The 22,266-nt window shown below is 49.5% G+C and overlaps 1 protein-coding gene across 1 annotated transcript in view; it reads right to left on the bottom strand.

The window, feature by feature from the left end:
- LOC102855481 overlaps nt 1-22,266 on the bottom strand; it is a 167,818-nt gene that overhangs the window by 116,509 nt on the left and 29,043 nt on the right. Inside the window, exons 13-14 of the mRNA XM_006887223.1 lie at nt 2,237-2,305; nt 595-746 (exon numbers count right to left, since the gene is read on the bottom strand). Coding sequence (XP_006887285.1) covers nt 595-746; nt 2,237-2,305 — 221 coding nt within the window. The remainder of the gene's footprint in view (nt 1-594; nt 747-2,236; nt 2,306-22,266) is intronic.

The raw sequence follows: 22,266 nt of genomic DNA, 5'->3' as shown, positions 1-22,266 counted from the left end.
AGCAAAGGGAAGAAGAAAGACCTGCAAACTGCTCGCAAAAATCAACGGAGATAGCGGGGTGGACCGCAGTGCTCTCACCCCTGGTGCACGGACTCACCCCTGGCCGGCTCCACGGTGAGTGACAAGAACCCTGTATTGTTGTCGTCACAGTACGATACACATCTCACTGTCTAGCTCTCCCCTTCTCGCCTGCTCCCCACCACAGAACAGACTCTCAGGGGTCCAGTTCTTCCGTCTTTGTTCAGCTTAAACTCCTCTCTCCGCCCCCAGAAAGCCTCCAGGAGACTAGATGGAGCATTGTAAGAAAGAGGTGAGAGGGGCAGCCGGCCTCCACCCAGCTCCCCCAGCCTTGCTGCTCCCGTGCCCCACAGCACCATGTGCTCAGCCCCCAAGTACCCAGCCTGCCTGCCACCTGGATCCCATGCATTTTAAAGAAAGATTAACCTGGCTGTTTGCTTTTCATTCCAAAGCTGTGTTAATACTCAACTCCCTCTAGATTAGACGAGGAAAGGAAACACGCCCACAGGCACAGCAAGGCTGCAATTCCCAAGAGTTCTCAGCCCCGGGCACCCCACGTCCCATGGTGGCACTTACCACGTCAGGAAGGCCAGGAGGGCCACAGCAAGGGTCACGGTCACCATGGACGTGCTCCCCACCCCCTGCAGAAAACCCCAGGCCTCCATGGTCCTGCAGACCAGAGAGCGAGCTGGCAAGGAGAGGCCCAGCACAGTCCCGGGGACCTGGAGCTGTGGGTGGAGGAAGAAGCAGGCAGCCCAGAAAATATCACAGCCGGTGGGTTCCCAAATTGGGCTCTTCCTTGGGCAACGCCTTATAAAGAGGAAGGAAGTGGAGGGAAAACAAAGCCTGCTGTGTGGGGCAATGAATCAGCGACTTTATTTTCTTGGTGGCTATTGGGTCAATAAACATTTATGTTAAGTCCCCTGGGAGGGCAGCAGCGAGACTGACCCCATGTTGGCTGAGGGACGACATGGCTGTCGCCGTAGGCTTCTGAGGATGAACAGACCTCACAACAGACCCCTCCCCTCGACCACAGCTGAACAAGCCTTCATTTAACTAAAGGAAGGTGTGGGTCTGGAGGTGGAATGTTCTGGAAAGTCTTCAACCTGGTGGGAATAACAGCCATGTTGAGGGCAGCGGTCACACAGCAGTCACTGGGGCCTGGGATCCGGTGGCACCCTGTGGTGACAGGCTCCGCATGGCCACTTGGTGGAACAGACGACAATCGGGGCTTTCCACACAAGCTGGAGGGGTTTGGAATGTCTGAGCAGCCCAGGCGCACGTGTGGGTCTTGTTTACTCATTGTTGTTTTAGGTACTGACCAGTCTTAATCCATAGCTGACCCTCCAGCAGGTTCTCAGCGTGGGGAGTCAGCGTTTATTGTTCAAAATGACTTTACTAGGTGCTGATTAACGTTTTATTTTGTGATGAGTATTTTTACTGCATTGAGGAGATAGGATTAGGGTGGAATACAAGCCCCGCCCTTGTAAGGGCCTTTATAAGCTCGTAGAAGATCAATGTCCATCTCTTTTGAGACACAGCATCCAGCTGGGCCATAACTGACCTTCTGCAGGATCGTGACCCCTGGCTTACGGGTCTCTGCAGCACCGGCCTGCGTCCCCCACAGTCACGTGGGCCATTCCCCTGGTAGGTTCCATTTTTGTGAGACCATCCAGGAGCCAAAAGACCTAAGGGTCATAGAGGAGAGAGGGGGACTGACCAGAGGAGGAGCCGTGGGGTGGTGCAGCAGATCAAGCATTTGGGACATTGTTGACTTCCGCCTTTTACTATTATTGTGTACTGTCTGGCTGGAGTCCACCCATAGCTGACCCTGCAGCGGGCTGGTTTCCAGGAACAGTTTAATCACATGGGAAGAGATTGTCCATCTTTCTCCTACAGAGCAGCTGGTGGGTTTGAACTCCTTGCCTTTGGCTTGGCAGCACAATTCCTTAGCACCAAGCCAGTTTGCTACAAATCTTAGCAGAACTGATTGTAAATGCACAGAGGCAGTAAATCACATGGAAGGAGACTGTCTATCTTTCATGGGGTAGCTGGTGGATTCGATCCACATACCATCAGGTTGGCAGTGCAGTTCCTTACTACTAAGCCACCAGAGTTCCCTATCTACTAATTAGTTGGCAGTTTTCTTCGGAGCAGTGTTTCACCTGAGAGTCGTGCAGGGTGTGTCAGAGCAGGTGCCACTCTCTGGGTCACCCACCAGCCGCTCCTTTACCACAGGGCCCTGTGCCAAGCCCTGGCAGGCAGCTTGCATGGCTGTGGTCCCTGACTGGAGGAGAGAGAGACAGGCTGGCAATTGAGCCAGCAGGTGTGTGCTGAGAAGGTGCTGTTAGAGTCCAGCAGCAGACAGGCCCGTTTCCGTGTCACAGAGGCAGCTCTGAGTTCAGGTAAGGAAAGAGCAGCAACGGAGGAGAGACCCCCACAGTGGGGCAAGCAGAGAATGGCCCAGGCGCAGGAGGCAGGCAGAGAGAGGGCAGAGGGAGGGGAGGAGACGGAACTGAACAGTATTTCCAGACTAAATGCTATGGGCTTTGCTGTCTGGGAAGGACAGGATGTGGGTGGAAACCTAGGGGGTCAGCTTGGGTCCTGCTAGCCATCTGAGTGAGGTGTCAACAGGATCTTAAATAGAAAAGAAACCAAAGCCAGAGCCACCCCATCCATCCCCACCCGCAGCGGCCTCCATGAGACAGGGTGGAACCATCCCCACCCCCAGCGGCCCCCACAGAACAGGACAGAACCATCCCAACCCCCAGCGGCCCCCACAGAACAGGACAGAACCATCCCAACCCCCAACAGCCTCCGTGAGACAGGGTGGAACCATTCCCACTCCCAGAAGCCCCCACAGAACAGGACAAGCTATCCCCACCCCCCCAGCAGCCCAGGGCAGAACTCCAAGGTCCTCATCTTTATGGAAACAGACTGCCACATCTTTCTCCTGCAGAGAAGTTCTTAGATTCAAACCACCGACCTTTTAAGGGGGGGGGGGGGCTGGGAGGTTAAAATTTATTTTTATTTTATATTGGTTTGCCTATAAAATTTGCATACATTGTGTTTCATCTAAATACACTGAGTTTCACATATTCCTTGATTCACATTGTGTTTTATATGATCATTGCCATACATTGAGTTTGTTCTTTTTTTAAAAAAATAAATTTTTCTTTTACACTGATTTGCTTACAAAATTTGTATATATTGTTTTTCACACTGTATCTTCTTCATTTCATTAACACACCCCTTCCTCTACCCAACAAATTGTGTGACACTGTGATTACCATTCCTGACCCTCCTTTTCTCTTCCCCTCCCCCACTTGGATCTGCATATCTTTACTTATCTTTCTATTTCTATAATAATGGTCTTATACAGTATTTGTCCTTATGGGACTGAGCTAGTTCACTTAGCATAATGCTCTCCAGTCTCTCCCAAGTTAGGTAGTGATTTACAAAATTATTGCTCTTACATGCGGTGTAGTATTCCATCACGTGATTGTACTGCAATTTTTCAATCCATTCTATTGTGGTTGGACATTTGGGCTGTTTCCATGATCTTGTGATGATGAATAATGCTGCTGTGAACATTGGTGTACAAATCTCCATTTGTGTCTCAGTTCTAATTTCTCAGGGTATATTCCAAGCAGTGGAATAGCTGAGTCATGTGGAATTTCTATGTTTAGCTTTTTGAGGAAATGCCAAGCTGCCTTCCAGAGTGGTTGTACCATTTTACAATTTCGCCAACAGTATAGAAGAGTTCCTATCTCTCCAAATCCTCTCCAACATTTATTTATTACTTGTGGTCCTGTTACTGGAATGAGATGATCTCTTGGGCACTGCTCTTTTTATAGCATCCTGGTGAGATTAGGCCACACCCTTCTCCATTGTGACCTCAGGTGAGCTGATAATATCTGCAAACAGGATCCCATTCATAAGAGCACGATGTGTGTGTGTGTGTGTGTGTGTGTCTCACAGGTGAACCCATTGCAGCTGTGCTATGAATCACTTCCTTGTTCTCCGTGGTGGGAATTCTAAATGTTTCCAACTTTTCAAAGACAAATGAGGCTTCAATGGACACCATCTGCATGAGGACCATCCAGGCAGTGGGCATCCTTGTACACTTGACCATACCCTGAGTGAGGGCCATGGACGCTGTGGTGGGCATCCTCGTTGTGTGAGGGTCATGACCACTGTGGTGGACATCCTTGTTCACTTGACTTTACCCTGTGTGAGGGTCATGACCGCTGTGGTGGACATCCTCATGCACTTGACCGTATCCTGAGTGAGGGTTAGAGTCCTTCAGTAACAAGACAACAGGCATTTTTCTATCACAACTCCGGAGGCCTGACTTCAGAAACCACCTCTGCGGCTCTGTGCTGTCCGAAGGCCCCTGGGGAAGACCTGACCCTCTCTCGTCTCCCAGCTGCTGGTGGCATCACTCCTCCCTTTGTGTCCATCACCCTCGCCACCGTTGCAGCTGGTGTGCACTCTCTGAGCTGTCACGGTGCTCCACTATGCTGGCTGTGGGCATGCTGATGTCTAATGTGGTTCCCCTTGTGAAACCTGTAGAGGTGCCAGGTGGTGTGGGTGCCCGAGGGTAAATCTAGGAGCTGCGGGCCACCAAGAGCTGGACAGTCTACTCATCACGGGGCGGGTAGTACTTCAAGACAGCCACCCTCCGGAAGCCACACCCAACACTGCCAGGTGACAGCAGGTGCCAGTGGAATTCCAGGCCAGTTCCCAGCGCCAGGATGGCCCAGTTTGGAGAACAGGCTGCTTGGTGCATGTGCTGGGCCTGACAAAGCGGCCTCTCAACCCAGAAGGCCCTGGGAATTCTTGACAGCAGCTCAGTCAAGCCCCATCCCAAACGCCAGTGAGCAAGGTGAAATGAACCTTTGTTCACCTGAACAAGTCAAACCGGACTTGAACGTGGTGTCCTGCCTCTGTCGCTGGACCCCGCCTGCCTTGTTGCTGGGTCCCCTGAGCTAGGACAGACCCCTGACGAGTCCACTCCCTCGCGTTCCTCTATGATGTCGGCTTCTTTTCATTTTTGGACTCTGTAGATTATTTTCAAGACTGGTAGATTCCCTGCAGGGTGGTTATTATTTATTTGAGGGGGAAGAATAACGCATTCTGACAGGTGTTGGAACACTCATGGATTGCCGGTGTGGCTATACAACAGGACAACCTGACAGTTTAGACGTTCCTTAAAAAGGTTATACAGAGAATAACTAGAACTCAGCCGAGACAGCCTCAGTCAATCCCAGCTCAGCGACTGTCAGGTCTCCAAGGCTGTGGATCCTAACACGAGCGAGCCTGACCCAGCAGGTCCACTCCTGGCTGTATACGCCACAGACATGAAAGCAAGGACCCAGACAGACACACAGCCAGCACTGAGTGTCACAGTGTCTCCCACTAGAGCCCAGAGGTGTGAACAACTCAAAAGTCCACCCAGAGATGACCAAGTAAGTGTGCTATGTCCACACAATGGAATACTACTTGGCCATGAGGAGAAATAAAGTCCTGGTACAAGCTTTTCTGTGGGTGAACCCTGAAATCTTGATGCAGATGAGATAAGTCTGTCATAAAAGGACAAACATACGACCCCACTGGTGTGGCATATCTAGACTACGGAAGGACATAGAGACGGAAGTAACTGGCAGGGGTCAAAAGAAGAGGATAGGAAGTTATGACTTAATGGATGTTGAGTTCCTACTTGGGGTAATGGAAACATTTTTGAGATGAATAGTGCTGATGGGTATACAATATTGTGGATGTCATCGATGTCACTATAGAAAATGACTTTTAAATTCTGTGTCAGAGGGAAGCTCTGGTGGCCTAGTGGCAAGGAGCTGCAACTATAATCCCAGAGGCGCACGGTTCGAATCCACCAGATGCTCTGGCGAGGAAGGAGGGACAATCTCCTCCTGTACCAGTCAGATCTGATTTGATGGTACACTCACACAAAAATAATAAAATAAATTCTGTGTCAGAAAGTGCCATCAGATTTTCTGACTTCAGGAAGTTCATTGATATTGTGCCACTTTTGGGGGTGACATCTTGCTTTGCGCTTGTGTGGCTTGTGAGGTGGTCTGTTCCCTTCTTGATGACGCTGTGACAGGGTTGTTCATGCCCAAGGTGATGACAGGTTCTTGATCTGAAATCACCGCTACAGATGAGGGCGTAGCAGTTATGTCTCCTGTGTTCCTCTCTGAATTTCTGAACCAAAGCAAGTGTCCATTCACGGCCTGTGAAAGTGGCCTCTTTTGTTGAATAATTATTACAGCTAAGTCAGACCAAGATGCTCCAGATTGAAGGCAGCTAGTTGACTGTCCCTGAGGAGATGTGAGGGTAAGGGAGTGGGGGGAACAGGCAGGGTAGGCACTAGCAGAGGTGTGTGCCAGGTGGTGAGAGGGAGAGGGGAGTAGGCACAAGCACAGGTGTGTGCTGGATGACTTGTGCCTGGTGGGGCTAGCTGTCCAGGTGGGGCTAGCTGTCCAGGTGGGGCTAGCTGTCCAGGTGGGCGTGGGAAGATCTCACTCAGGTTTGCAGCTGTTCCACTCATGCCTGGCTGTGGGGGGTCCTGCCTAAGTGTGGACACGCAGGGACCTCACTTAAGTTACAGATGTCCTGCTGGTGCCCAGCAAGGCTAGCTTCTAGATGGGCACTTGCCAGAACCTCACTCAGTTTGCAACTGTCCCCCTCACGCCCAGCTGGACTACCTGTCTGGGTAGGGATACTTGGGTACCTGCGCAAAAAAACTCACCAAGTGGATAGATGTCCTGTTTGTGCTTGCTGGGGCTACCTGCCCCTGTGAGGACTCACAAGGACCTCACTGTGGTTGTAGCTGTACAGCACACACCCAGCAGGGCTGGCTTCTGGGTGGTCATGTGTAAGTACCTCAATTAGGTTCCAGATGTCCTGCGGGGTCGCAGCAGCGCTGGGCTGCGGCGGAAGGGCTGGTCACTCCTCTGGGGTCACCAGAAAATTACTAAAGTAGAAAAGTCCATGTTATATTTATTTTATCACAATAACCCACAAACCAAATCTATGATTCAATTTCAACTCACGCTGACCCTGGCTAGACTTCCAGAGCTGTCAATACCTGCTGATGGAGATGGTCATCATTCCACAGGGAGCCTGGATTTGAACCACTGACCTTTCAGTTAGCAACCCAACACATCACACACTCAATCACCAGGACTCCTTTGTCATCACAGACATTTTTTAAGACACAAATCTTAAGAAGAAAGCACCCAGAATTTTACAAGAGTTGGATGTACTCCTGCAGAGCCCCAAACTTACCCTTTTGGGGTTTTCTGCCTGTCTATGCTCCAATGTTGACTTCTTTTGAGAACAAGGATGGTGTCTGGTTCAGCTAGGAGATTGTCAACTGACATTCCTTCCACATCACAAACCAAAACCAACCCACTGCCACAGGACAGACTCCAACTCACTGCAAAGCTCCATCGGGTTTCTGAAACTCGGGAGCAAATTGCCTCGTTATTCTCTTGTGGAAAAGGATGATGTGGGTTGGAACGGCCGACCTTTTTGCTGGTCACCCAATATTCAGCCCACTGCACCCAGGATGCTCTTGTCCAAAGAGTTGTTGACGTGCGGCCACTCTGCCTGCATTTCAACCCGCTGCCCCCAGGTGGCAATCGTGCTCTGTGTTGGCCCTGACCCTCTTTCTCCCTGGACACCTGAAATAGTAGAGATTTGTCTTGATACCCCAGGCCCTTGGTTAATCTTCTCTAAAATGTATCCCTTTACGGAAATAAACACAAAAGAACTTCTCAAGCTATACACTCTAAGAAAGATGCAGCAAGTAAAATACCATAGAGAAAGGAAGAGTGAAGAGGGAGTTTGCTGAGAGGGTACTTGGTACAAGTTCTGAGTGACTCCAAACCCACTGCCACCCAGTCCTCCAGCTCCCAGCGACCTTGTAGGACAGAGCAGGGCTGTTCTGGGGGGTTTCAGAAGCTGTAGCCTTTATGGAACTGAATGCCACATCTTTCTCCTGAGGGCTGATGGACGCTATCCACCGGCCTTGCTGTGGGCAGTGAGCTGTGGGACATTGTACCACCAGGACCCCTTCGGCACCACCTCAGGTCCCTCCTTCCTCCTAACATGTTCTGGCCTCTCAGACACAGGGCACTTGACGGCTGGAGCTGTCCCAGCCTGACACCCACCCCTACACAGCCCTGGCGGCTCCCCTTATCTTATCAGCTTCCTGGAGACCAGTAGGGCTAGGGCGGAGGGTCATTGAGAGACAGATAGGATGGGCGAGGGCCATGCAGTGAGGTGAGGCCACTGACACTGGGTGGGGGAGCCAGGCTTCAGGAATAGAAGAGATTGTCACAGTGAGAGTGAGAACGTGAGCAGTGAGGAGGGTTTGTGTGTGAGTGTGGTATGCGTGGGGTGTGTTTATGTGAGTAGCAGGTATATTGTGTGTGTGAATGTGGTGTGTATGATGTTTGTGGTGGGTGTGTTGTGTAAGTGGGGGTGGTAAAGTGGCCTGTGTATGTTGTGTGTGAGCTGGGGGAGTGTGTAGTATGTGTGTGTGGTGTTTATGGTGTGGTGTGTGAATGTGTGTGGATGTGTGTGTGTGTGTGTGTGTGTGTGTGAGAGAGAGAGTGTGTGTGTGTGTGTGTGTGTGTGTGTGTGTGTGTGTGTGTGAAGAGTGAGGCAGGGACCACCTCTTGGACAGTAGGGCTGCTGCAGTGAGGGTCTGAGTGACCTGGGAACCAGATGGGGGTGCACAGGAGGAATGTGAAGGGACAAGTGTGTCGAGTGGATTCAGAGGGTCAGGGGTGGGTGGGGAGGAAGGCAGCGGCATCGCCGACCACCTCCAGAGCAGGGTCCCCAAACGTCACTGGCAGCAGGAATCCCTGCTAGGACTGGGCATCGTGAGGACCCTGGGTGGGCAGGTGGAGGGGGCCCACACACCTGCCTTTCTGAGGCCAGGTGCTGCCGTCCAGCGTGGAGCTGAGAGCCGCTCTGGTCCTACCTGGACGTTGAAGGTATGTGGAGATGTCTGACCCCACAGTCTCCGCCCTGCCCTGTAAATGGGTCCAGGTGGACAGACATCTGGAGATGCTGACTCTATCCTCCCCGCCCTGCCTTGTGCATGCGTCCAGGTGGACACCTCAGCCACAGCTCTGTCCCCACCACACAGCAGATTCTAGGAGCGCGTCAGGGACCCCCAGGTCCAGAGAAGCTGCTGTGTGAGCTGCACGGGTTTGTGTCCTCTGGTTTCTGCCCACCCCCCATCTTGTCTCTAGCAGCACCCTCCTTCCTGGATGGAGCGTCCCCTCAATTGCTGTACCACCAGATGGGCCAAATCCCCCAGGTCTCCCCATTTGCCCCCACAAGCAGCCAAACGTGGTTCCTGCTCGGTCTCCTTGTTCTTCCCGCTTTCCCCTCTTATTCCAGAAACACCCCTCTGTACGCCCCCCTTCTACAAAGCCTGCCCTCTCCTGCTCTGTAGCTGGTCCCTGCCCATCCCCCACAGGCCTATGGGAGCTGCAGGAGGAGAAGGGGGTGTCCCTTCCCAGGCGTCAGTGCAGAGTGGCGAGTGTGCAGGGGAACAGTGGGGTGATGTTTTCTAACACAGCCAGCGAGCGGGGTGGTATCCTGGCTTCTGTTTCTTCAAATGTGCTGAGATTACAGCATGTCTCAAGTGAGGAACTTCCGGATGGGACCCACCAGAACCTTCCCCTGCCCTGGTGCCCTGCCAACCACCTGTCTGTCTGTCTGTCTCATGTTTGCACGCTGGCCTTCCCAGCTGCTCACCGCCCGCTCTCAAGGCTTTGGGACAGCGAGCCAGCATCCTCATGTCAAGTCCATTCCCAGTATCTGCCAAGGACCTACACGCCCTTCACACTGATGTCCGGTGCACTAATGGCTCAGGAAGCGGATCCACCCGGTTTGGATGTGATGCATGATGAGTGTTGGCAGTCGCCGTGGTCAGAGGTCCAGTAGCCCCGCTTAGCTGGCACTGGGAGGTGTAAACACCTCAACATCTGACAGAGCTTTGAGTCCACTATGGGCACCTCAGGGAAAAGGCCTGATGACTTCTCAAAAAATCTTCCCTTTACAATCCCACAGACCACAGTCCTATGACACTGGGGTCACTGTGGGTCTAAGTCGGCTCCACAGCTGGGCTCCACCGTGGGTCTCCATCCTGTACAAGGCCCAGGCAGGGCAACGGGGGAGGAGGTCACCACCCTGACACCCAGGGCCCTCATCAGTCAAAATGTCAGGACATTTGGGGGCCAGGAAGCCAAGCTGAAGTCTGGCTGGTCCAGCTCCCACCCTCGCAGCACCTTGATTACCTCTGGTTCTGAGGAGCTCACCCCATGTCAGAGCAGCCTCTCTCCTTGGTGCACAGAGTCATTGCCAAAGTGCCCCAATATCTGAGCTGTACCCCTGAGACCTCGGAAGCCCCCATTTCCTATCATGCGCTGAGATAGCCAGAGCTCCTCGTCAGAGAGAGACAAGTATCTGAGTATGAGAGGGGCCGATGAGAGAGGCAGGTGACAGGACAGTGCCACGCAGGACTTCATCTCACAGTGCCCTGTGCTGAGACAGCCAGAAGCCACTTTTCGGTCTCAGGGGCAGCCTGTGTCCAGCATCTCCACTGCGGTGGTCAGGTGGGGCACTGGTGTGCTCAGTTGTAGAGCTCCCTGTCCACACAGGGGACCTGGAGTTGATTTCCCGCCACAGCAGCCATCACCCATCTGTCAGTGAGGTTTGTGTGACTGTGACACATGTCAGTGGAGCTCCCAGACTAAGACTAGGGAGAAAGGCCTGGCAATCAACTTGTGAAGTCAGCATTGAACCTGCAGACGGCACAGGATCAGGCAGCATTTTGCCCCATTATGCATGATTTCCCCTGATCACAGGCCCAGCAGGCAGACCCTGGGGTCGCCCTGTCTTCCCTCATCCACTTTAGTGGCCGTCTTAGGGGTCATCATTTCACTCTTTGGCAGAAAGTTCTAGACTTGTCATCCCTGAGCTGAGTATGGAAGTTCTGGTCTGGAAGTTCCATGGTCCTGAGAACTGAGGCCCCAACCAGTCCAAAGTGTTTCATTAACTGGAGATCTATTGTCCAGTGTGGGAGTCCGGCGCCCAGTGTGGGGTCTGAAGACAACAGAGGAACAGAGTCTATAAGGCTAGGATGAGAGTCGTCATTCAAAAGACCAGATAGAGGGAGCCCTGGTGGGATAGTGGCAAGAAGCTGCACTGCAATCCCAGAGGTGCTCGGTTCAAATCCACCAGATGCTCTGCTGGAGAAGGAGGGGCAAGCTCCTCCTGTACCACTCAGATCTGATTTGATGGTACACACAAAAAAAATAATAAAATAATTTTTTTTAAAAAAGACCAGAGAGGTGGACAAACCCAAGGACCATGGGCTTGGTCAGCACATCGACCACATGCAGCACAGCCAGCACTGGGAGACCACCAAGTGTGTGACCCTTGTTATCACTGTCCTTGTGGATGGGGATGGCCTGGAGCCAAGCCCACGTATCCCCGGGTCCTTCTGTGGCTGAAGCACGCAGCTCCTGCAGTAAACGTCCAGAAACATCCCAGCCAGAGGTCATTGCCATGTCCATCTTTAGGGTTAAACCTCAACAAAGATTGATATCGTGACTGCAGCAGTGGGAGCAGGTGGAGGCCATGCCAACGGCACAGGGCAGGGACAGTGCTGGCCTGTTGCTCAGAGAGTCACTACAAGTCACAGTAACTCCGCAGCACTTCACAACAGCACATGGGGACCCATTTTCCTTCTTTACTATCAGTGTATGTGGCATCAGGATCAGAGGAAGACTCATCAACAACCTTCGTTGTGTAGATGACACGACCTTGCTCGCCGAAACTTAGGAGGACTTGAAGCACTTGCTGCAGAAGGTCAAGGGCTGCAGCCTTCAATATGGATTGAAGCTAAACATCAAGAAGACAAAATTCCTCACCAGCAGACCACTAGGGCAGTATCATGATTGATCGAGAAAAGATTGAAGCTGTCAACAATCTCATCTTGCTTGGATCCAGAATCAACATCCTTGGCACCAGCAATCAGAAGATCAAAAGACAACTTGCTTTGGGAAAATCTGCTGTCAAGGACCTCTCCAAAGTGTTAAAGAGCAGCAATGTCAGTCTAAAGACTAAGGTGCAGCTGACCCAAGACATGGTCTTCTCAATGACTTGTTCTGCATCAGAGAGCTGGACAATGACTAAAGTTGGACAGAAAAAGAATTGATGCCTTCGAGTTGTGGTGCTGGAAAAGAGTATTGAACATCCCATGGGCCACCAAGAGAACAAACAGGTCTGTCTTGGAGAGGGTGAAACCAGGTTGCTCCTTTGAGGCAAGCATTTTGAAACTCCCGTCTCACATAATTTGGGCATGTAACCAGGAGGGACCAGTCCTTGGAGAAGAACATCATGCTTGGAAGGGTGGAGGGCCAGCGCACGAGATGAAGATTCTGCATGAGATGGATTGACTGTGTAACTGTGGTGACTGCGTCAGGTGTGTTGAAGATGGCGAGGTTGGCTCAGGACAGGGCAGAGTTCAGAGCCGTTGTTCATAGGGCTGATGTAAGTCATAGCTTAATGGTGCATCATCCCGCCACTATCAATGTATAAACTTCTCTTCCAGAAGGTTCCATCATGTCCCTGTCCAAGAGATCCAATCATTTCTAGCTCAGGATCACCACATGTCAGTATGGCGAATTTTCCTAAGCACCGGACTTTCAAAGTCAGGCCAAGCAGAGATGCTGTTGCCCTCTGTCCAGACCCCGTGGGACACGTTCGGCTCTGCACTAATTGCGGGCATTCTGCTTTGAGTCATCAGATAAGAACAGCTCACCACCCTTCCTGCATGCCCTGCTCGGAACCCCGGCTCTGGGGACATCTGCTCACCACAGATGTGACCGATTAGCCAAAGTGACAAAGAATGACTGTGAAGGGTATATATAGACTTGTACCCAACGTGGACTAGAAAAAACACTTCCCTGGAAAAGGGGATTTTTAAGAACTAACTCTCTCTCCTCCTTCTCCTCCTCTCTCTCTGTAGGCTGAATCTAGTTTGGTTTTTAAAGTCTTTTCAAATGTGAATTATGGAATTCAAATAAACCGGAGTCACCTCAGCCCGCAGCCCTCAGCCCTCAGCCTTCTCCTTTTGCTCCTCTGACGGCGTGAGATGGTCAGACAGAGCTAGAAACCATCAGTGTCCTCTGAGGGTGGGGGAAATGAACGAGGTTCCAGAAAAGTCAAAGCCCCGTGCAAAGCCGAGCCCAACTCGCTGACGCAGGCTGGGTTTGTGCTGCGTCTTCTGAGTGCTGTTAGGACTGGCTTTTAAATATTTATTTGGGAAATATAAATCTTGCGAAGACTGAAGTCTGCTCTGGAGAAGCGCCCCTCTACGTTGGCCGACACTTAATGGGCTGGCTGAGTCTTCTTTGAAAACAAAAAGCTCCTGCTGTATAAACAGGTCGTGCTGGTGGGGATGAAGTTCTTCAGGGAGCTTCTGCCGCCCCCATCTCAGCCGCATATAGCTGTGCCACTAATGGGTGCCTGGGACAACAGCAGCCCCACCCCAAAACCCAAACTTGTACTGCACGGCGACCCTCCCCTGTGTTTCCCAGATTGTAAATCATTACGGGAGGAGACCGCCCATCTTTCTCCTGAGGACTGACTGACTGGTGGATTCGAACCACCGAGCTTTTTGTTAGCACTTCAGCATCTTACAACACAACATACTACTAGGGCCCCTCCTAAGATAGCAGGCTACCCACACACACACACCACGGCCATGCACTCAGCTCACAGTGACCCTGTGCTGGGGGACAGTAGAAACATGGAGTCCGCTCACCATGGCCCTGTGCTGGGGACAGAATAGAACCATGGAGTCCACTATGTCATATGGACAGAGTAGAAATGTGCAGTCATTCACGGTGGCCCTGTAGTGGGGGGGGGGACGACAGAGTAGAACCATGTCCATTCACAGTGGTCCTGTACCAGGGGGACAGAACAGAACCATGAAGTCCATTCTCAGTGACTGTGTGCTGGAGACAGAGTAGAGTCATCTCCTGGGTGTCCAAGGCTGTAAATCTTCACAGAAGCAGACTGTGAAGCAACTGGTGGGTTCAAACCACCAACCTTTGTGCTGGCGGTCATGTACTTGAAACGCTGCACCAGAAATCGTGATGATCTGTGCACATTCTCTCTCTTTGCCACAGAGGGAGACCAGATCAAGGTTTACAGCTGAGTGGTTTTTCAGAGACTATAAATTGCATGCGTGGAAGGAGGAGTGGCATCCACTTCCATAACAGCTTGCCTCCGGAAACCCTATGAACTTGCAGAGAGGATCAAAGGCACCCAAGTGTCAAGGACTCTCCTTCACAGGGTCGCTATGAGTCACCTGCGACTCGATGGCACTTAACAACAACAACAACAACATAAATTGCATGAGAGGAGACAGTCTGTCCATCTCTATCTGAAAGAGCATCTGGTGGATTCAAACCACCTGCCTATGTGTTGGCAGTGCAACCCCTGACCCACTAGGCCACCAGAGCTCGCTACATTCTGTGTGTTAGCTGCAAGGTGATAAGTGGTTTTGACAAGTGGGGGTCAGGGCTGGGCTTTCCAGCAGAGTGCAGTGTGGGATGGAGGGGCTTACAAGGAGGAGGGACCCACACAGGGAGTGAGCATGGAGTGACGGGGGACCTGGGGGAGGACAGGTTCATAGTGTACAGACTTGTAGGTGATTTGAGGGAGACAAAGCCTCTCAGAGACAGGAGCTTCCTGTAAGACGCAACCATGTGGTGAGGGTGACCAAGCAGGAGGAGGGCTGGACAGTGAAGGGGTGACAGGCTGGAAAGCTGCCACAGGAAACTGAGGGCTGAGCGGAAAGAAGCCATGTGTTGGGAACTGCTGATGACCAGGTGCAGGGTGTGAGGTCAGAGAGGGAGGTGGCAGGGTGGACCTGCCTGTGAGGACTGTGTGCGTGGACCAGGCAGTATGGACTCGACAGTGAGAACCTGTCTGTGTGAACCTGGCAGTGTAGACCTGTCTGTGAAGATTGGGCAGGTGGACCTGAGAGTGTAGCCCTGTCTGTGTAGACCTGGCACAGGTGAGGACCATGAAGGCTCTGAGGGTATGGTGATGGTGAACATGGTATCACATGGTAAACACGGAGGAGAAAGCAGAGATAAAGATGCTGTGGGAGAATAAGGCACAAGGAGGGACCCTCCTGGGACAAGGAGGGTCAGACAGAGGATGGTCCTGACCTTGTTTTGTGACAGCCAGTGGCTTCTCAGTGCAAACACCCACAGGTGACTGGCCACAGAACCAGAATCGCCACCCCAGGCCCCACCTGTCAGCATGAGAGCCACTGCTCGGGTTACACAGGGACTCTCAAAAAAGTGTCATTATAACAGCAGTTGGACCACCCACTACATAGCTAATCTTTCTGTTAAAATTCAGATGATTCCTTGAGCTTCTTGTCTGGCATCAGGGTCACAGGGAATATGACTGTTGCTATGAAACCACTTCCCCCCCCCCTTTTAACATTTTACTGTGTTCACAGAGCAAATGAACTTATATTCCTTTTGTTTTGTGACATTGGTTATAATCCCTCAATGCAGCAGAAGTCTTCCTCTCTGGTTCCCCATTTCCTTTTGTCTTTCTGTCCAGGCTCTTGCTACCATCTGAGCTCTGTATTGGGGAGACGCTGCACTTAGGCATCCTGTGGCAGACTGTCCTGAGAAACAGAGTCTGCCCCGAGGTCACTATTACCTTTGCAGGCCTGTCTGTTGTTTGGTTGAAAGGTGGTCCCAGGCATTTTAGGGCCAGGGTCTCAGGGGGCCTCAGCCGTCTGTCTCAGACCAGTAGGTCTGTTCTGCTTTCTGGTTTTGACTTTTGCTCTACACTTTTCTCCCACTCTGTCCAGGACCTCTCTTGTGGCCTCCATCAGAGTGGCTGGTGGTGGAGGCTGGGCACCATCTAAGTTTTTCTGGTCTCAGAGTAGTGGAGGCTGAGGTTTCTATGATCCATTCCTTCTTTAGAATAACTTTACCCCCAGGACTCTGGCTTTTCTTCTCTCTTCTTTGCTCTGGTCAAGGAGCGATCAACATTTGTACCTTAAATGGCCATTTGCAAGCTCTTCAGACCCCAGTGGGTGCTTATCAAACTACAAGGTGGGGCATGGACTTTATGCACTGTTAAGACAGTTAATCTAGATGTCTTCTGAGACTGTGGTCCTACCCTCCCAAGACTCATTCCCCTTAAAAGATGATAGACCAGGAAACCTTACGGGGCCTTGTACTGTGTCACCCCTGGGGTCACCTGGGTCAGAACCATCCCATTAACAACAAGCTTTATACATAAACAGACAAAACCGAGTTCACCTGCTGCCGTAGAGTCAATTCTGACTCACAGCGATCCCTGAGGACAGAGTACAATGCCCCAGGTGGCTTCTTTTATATCTACATCTTCCCCCTTCTTTTAATTGAAATTTTAATGAAAGTTTATAGATACTTTGGATTTCCATTCATACACTGTTGCACATTTTTATTGTTGCCCAATCCCTCCCCTCTAGTTCGCTTTTCTCTTTGAAAAGAGGAAAAAAAAATCTTTCATTATTATACAATACCCCCCAGTCCACTTTACTATGCAGCTCTTATTCTTAACTCTTTTCATGAAAATACCTTATCATATATTCCTCCTAAACAGTTCTCCCTCATCTGTTTCAATGCAGTATACATTATTTATCCACTCTTTCTCAAGCTCCCTCCAACCTCAATGTCAGTCCCATTTTACAACAGTGGCACTGTGCTGTATTTGTCCATTTATGACTGAGATATTTCACTCAACATAATGTCCTCCAGAGTCACCCATTTTGCATACTATTTCATGAGTTCCTTGTATTTCAACGCAGCATAGTATTCCATTGTGTGAATATACCACAGCTTCTATAGCCATTCATTTGTTGATGGGCACTTGGGTTGTTTCCAAATCTTTGCTATTGCGAATAATGCAGCAGTAAACATGGGTGTGCATATATCTGCTTGGGTGGCAGTTCTGGTTTCTTTAGAGTATATTCCCAGTAGTGGAATTGCTGTTTCAAATGGTATTTCTATTTCCAACTTTTTGAGAAAGTACCATAGAGCCTTCCACAGTGGTCGAACCATTTTGCACTCCCATCAACAGTGAATAAGGGTTCCAGTTTCTCCACAACCTCGCCAGCTTTTGTTGTTTGCTGCTCTTTTAAATTTTACTATTCTTACTGTGGTGAGATGATATCTCATAATTGTTTTTATTTGCATCTCTTTTAGAGCTAGGGATTTTGATCATTTATTCTTGTGTTTGTTCGCCATATGAATATTTTCTTTGGTGAAATGTCTGTTGATATCCTGTGCCAATTTTGCAATTGGGTTGTTTACCCATCAACCTATGGACAACTGATTTTTGACAAGGAGATTAAATCAGTTAAGTGGGGAAACGACAGCCTTTTTAACAAATGGAGTTGGCAAAATTGGAAAACTATCTACAGAAAACTCAAGCAAGATCCACACCTCATAGCATACACAAAAAACAACTCAAAGTGGATCAAGGATCTAGGACTAAAATCAAGGACTATAAACTTCACTTTAAAAAAAGCTTGAGAAAATGCTAGAAGTCCTAATCCACAACATGAACAGTCTTCCAAGAATCTTGAAAAACCTACAACCAGGAGAGGATAAAATAGATGAATGGGACCTTCCAAAAACTTCTCCAACTGGATAAATCTGAAGAAGAGACACGAGGTGAAGGTTAGGGTTGGGGTCCTGACACAATCGAGCCCATTGCTTCGGTCTCTGCGTCAATCCAACTGGTTGAGGGTCTTCCTCTCCCTGGCCAATGCTCCACCTTTCCTTGTATGAGGTTCTTTCTCCAAGGAATAGCCTCTCCTAGCAACATGCCCAGAGTATGTGAGGTGACGTGTCATCATCTTTGCCTCCAAGGGACATTCTGGCTGCACTTTCTCTGAAACATATTTGCTTATTCTTTCGGCAATCCATAGAATATTCTGTATTCTTCTCCAGCACCACAGTTCAAAAGCATCAATTCTTTTGTCATCCTTATTCATTGTCCAGCTCTCAGATGCATAGCAAGTGATCAGAAAGACAAGAGCCTAAAGATGACACACCTTAGTCCTGACAGTAGATTTACCTAATGCAATTTGTCTTTTGATTTCCTGACTGCTGGTGCCAAGAGTGTTGACTGTGGAGCCGAGTAAGCTGTAACTGTTAGCAACCTCAGTCTCGTCTCCACCCATCATGGTGCTGCCATTCACCCAATAATTTTTCTCATTTTGATTGACTTCCATTCTGGGCCGTACCTTTCATACTATAATTATCCTTTTTTATCAACTGTCAATGTTACCCCAGCATACTGCCCATGAGTTACAGCTGGGATGCTTCAACACCTTCCCGGGAGCACTTCCTACCCCATCTACATGGGCTTCAACTGGATCTGGTACCATGGTATTCACATGCCTGATTTGCTATTAGAGGTCTAACACTAATTTGTCAGTTTGTTGTCTTGGAGGAATTAATTATTCTATTTGGTACAGTTCTTGTTTGTCAGTCTGCTGTCCTGAGGTAACTGTGGGCTGCTGTGATACTGAAAGCTATGCCACTGGTGTATCAAATGCCACAAGGTTCATTCATGGTGGACAAATTTTCGTAGAGCTCCCCAATTACGACAGACTAAGAAGCAGGATTAGACATCCACTTCTAAAATAGCAGGCCTCTGAAAACCGTATGAATGGTAGAAAAAACTTTTGTATATAAAATTCATTTTATTTTTGTGGCTTTTTCCTATGTAAATCTATGTATTAAATGATGAATCTTTCATTGACTTCAGGATTGAACTAAGTCCATGTCATAAAAAGGTGTTTTCCCAATTTAGTCAGTTCACTTAAATACTCTAGCTGTTATGTCTACAGACGGCCAAGAAGAAAGACTAAACAAACTCTGACATCAGTGAAGGCAACTTTTGAAAACACAAAACATACATCCACAGTTGTGAAATGAGTTGCACAGATTTGGGTAGTAATGGGAGGTGCAGTCAAACCCCAAAATTCTTATAATTGTCTCAAGTATCATCTACTCGCCCCACATTCTTCCAGCTTTTACGAGAGAAACCAAGAATTCTGAAACCACCCTGTCCTTGGGTCAGTCTACTTGGAAGAGAAGACATGTATTAGCTAGAATCATTTAGCAGTGTGTTTGAATGCATCAAAGTCTGTGGTTTTTACCAGGCAGCTGTGGTCTAGAGAAACAGCATTTTTGGGGGTGGTGAGAAGGTCTGAACCCCTGAAATTTGACACATATTTGTGTGTTTGTGTGGGTACACACAGGATGCAGAACCACCATCAAGTTCAAAAAGGGTTATTTTATACACACACACACACACGACCATCAGGAATCATAAGTGTAGAGATGGGTCTTTCATCTAAAATGCCTCTGTATGAACCTGAACTTCCAGCCTTTTGATGAGCAGCTAAGTGTGTTAATTGTTTGCACCAGTTAGGAACGCCTCAACACACAGTGGGGACCACAAAAACCTATTTTAAACCAATTAGTAGCTAATAGGATCCCTGTTGTTATTATGTGGTGTCAAGTTGACTATGACTCATAACGACGCTATGAACAACAGCTTTGAACTCTGCCCTACACTGAGCCAACCTCACCATCTCTGACACCCCTGACCCCACTGTCGCAGTCACCATGTCTATCCATCTCATCCAGGGTCTTCCTTTCCTGCGCGGATCTTCTACCATTTCCAAGGACTGGTCTCTTCTGGCCACACGTCCAAAGTATGTAAAGTGGAGCTTTGCAATCTTTGGCTCCAAGGACCGGCTTGGTTTCACTGTCTCCAGGACAGACCTATTTGTTCTCTTGGCAGTCCATGGTATGTTCAATACTCTTCTCCAGCACAATTCAAAGGTATCTTCTGTCATCTTTATTTATCTCCGATGTATAGCAAGTATTTGAGAAGACATGGCTTGGATCAGATGCACCTCAGTCTCTAGACTGAAATCATTGCTCTTTAGCACTCTGGAGATGATCCTGAAGGGCTTTTTTTATACTTTTCCAGACAAAACATGAGTTTATGTCCATCACGTGGTGGATAACCACTCAATCACGTGTCGAGGCATTGGTGGTCTGAACTGAGCATCTGTTTACCCAACAACCAGGCAAGCTGCAGAGGGTCAGCCACATGGTGCTTGTGCATGTGGGTCAGAGAACATCACCCCAAGCTGTGTGCACAGGGATAACCTTGGAGATGTTGGGGTTCAGCTCCAGACCACCTCAATGAAGTTAGGATTGCAATAAACCCAGTCACATGAACGTGTTGGTTTCCCAATGTATATGAAGGTTATGTTGGTGCTACACTGGTCTGTTGAAGAGCCACAGTGTGTAATGCTTCAGGCTGCTCAGAGGACAGCAATTTGAGCCCATGGGAGGAAGATGAACAGTCTTCCCTGAAAAGATTTACAGACACAAAGCATGAAGGAGGGTTACCGTCAACTGGAATCCACTTGACGTCAGTGTAGTCCGCTTTGGGTAGTTGGCTGTCAAAGGCCTCTTTAAAGTGCTAGGGAGCAAAGGTGTCAGTGTAAAGACCGAGGTGTCCAAGCTATTACATTTTCAATTGGTTCCTGTCTTTGTGAAAGTTGGACAATGAATAAGGAAGATCAAAGAAGAATAAACTCCTTTGAATTATGGTGTTGGTAAAGAGTGTTGAATTGTCAGGAGATTAAATAAGTCTGTCTTGCAGAGAGTACAATCCAGGTGCTCATTAGAGGCAAGGATGCTGAAACTTTATCTCACAAACTTTGGGCAAGTTATCAAGAGAAGGGCCAGTCGTTGGAGGGAGACATCATGTTGGGAAAGGTGGAGGGTCAGTGAAGGAGAGGAAGACTATCAAGGACAGACGGACACAGTGATTACAATGGGTTTGAGTCCTGAGACTGTGAGGATCGTGCAGTTCCCAGGGCTGCTGTAAACCATAGTCAACTCCGTGATCTAAAATAGCCTGACAACGTGAAAGACGGCCCCCACAACAGCAGTCTGCAATCTTGTGAGAATTGCCAAAATGTGACACAGAACCCTGAAGCGAGCACATGGCTCTGGAAAGCACTGCCAATGAACTTGCTCAACACAGAGTTGCCCAAGACCTCCACTTTGTGAGAAACGCAGAGTACAATGAAGAGGGCGCTTCTCCCTGTCATTCCACTGTGTTTCCCACCACTGGTCTCCTGCCTGAGGCTCTGATGATGCTGGACGACACCTGTGGCTCTAAAAATGCATCTTGCAGATAAAGACAATAAAGCTACTGAATTCGCAAATAACAAGAGACAGATAATTGTTTAAAAGGGAAAGGGGAGAAAGGGTGTGGAAGAGGAAGAGGAAATTATTGGGACAGCAGAGGCTAGTGGGGAGTGAGGGGGTGAAGAAATAGGAAAGGTGCAAGGGGGACTTGAGATGGAAAGATAAAAGCAAGATATCAATAGTAATTAATTATATAAAACAATGTACAGAAATGATTGTGTAAAATAAAACGCACATGAATGAAACCACGGATATGAATAAGTGTGTAAAAGTCAGTGATGATATAAATAAATAGTACTTTTTTAAAAAAACACATCTTCTGAGACCCTTTTGGAGGACAGGTGCAAATACCCCTTCTCTGCTCCCTCCTATATACCCAGAGCCCTAGCCTAGCACCGTCCAGGCTTATAGCCAGATGGACACACAGAATCCCTGCACTGCCGGCTGCCCTGGGGCCGAGGGCCCTGGCCACCACTCATGTGACTGTTGCCCACAGCCCCTGAAGAGAGGCCCCGGCCCTGTCCCCTCATCTGTGCACTCACGGACTTCTTCCGTTGACTATCAGTAAACCACACTCGAAGCTGGGCCAAGTTCTCCTGGGAATGAGAGTCAGAAGACGGGGTTTCCACCCTCTGGGAGAATGCAAACAAGACAGCTCAGAAAAGAAGCTCCCACTTTGGTCGTGGGTGAGGCCCCCCACTTCCTGCCTCCTGGGGACTGAGCTTCGCCAGCACTGAGACCAGAGGCTACTGAGTAGGAGTTGCCTTGGGCTGGGTGACCAGCTCACTTCCTCCAGGTGGTGCAGGGGATTAGGACGTCCAGCTGCTCACCACAAGGGCGCAGGTTCCAGGCCACCCTG

Source organism: Elephantulus edwardii, unplaced genomic scaffold (assembly GCF_000299155.1).
Source record: "Elephantulus edwardii isolate Elephantulus edwardi_28Jun2011 unplaced genomic scaffold, EleEdw1.0 scaffold00055, whole genome shotgun sequence".
Classification (NCBI taxonomy): Eukaryota; Metazoa; Chordata; class Mammalia; order Macroscelidea; family Macroscelididae; genus Elephantulus; species Elephantulus edwardii.
The sequence above is the reverse complement of the archived record's forward strand: the minus strand, read 5'-3'. Positions and strand labels throughout refer to the sequence as shown.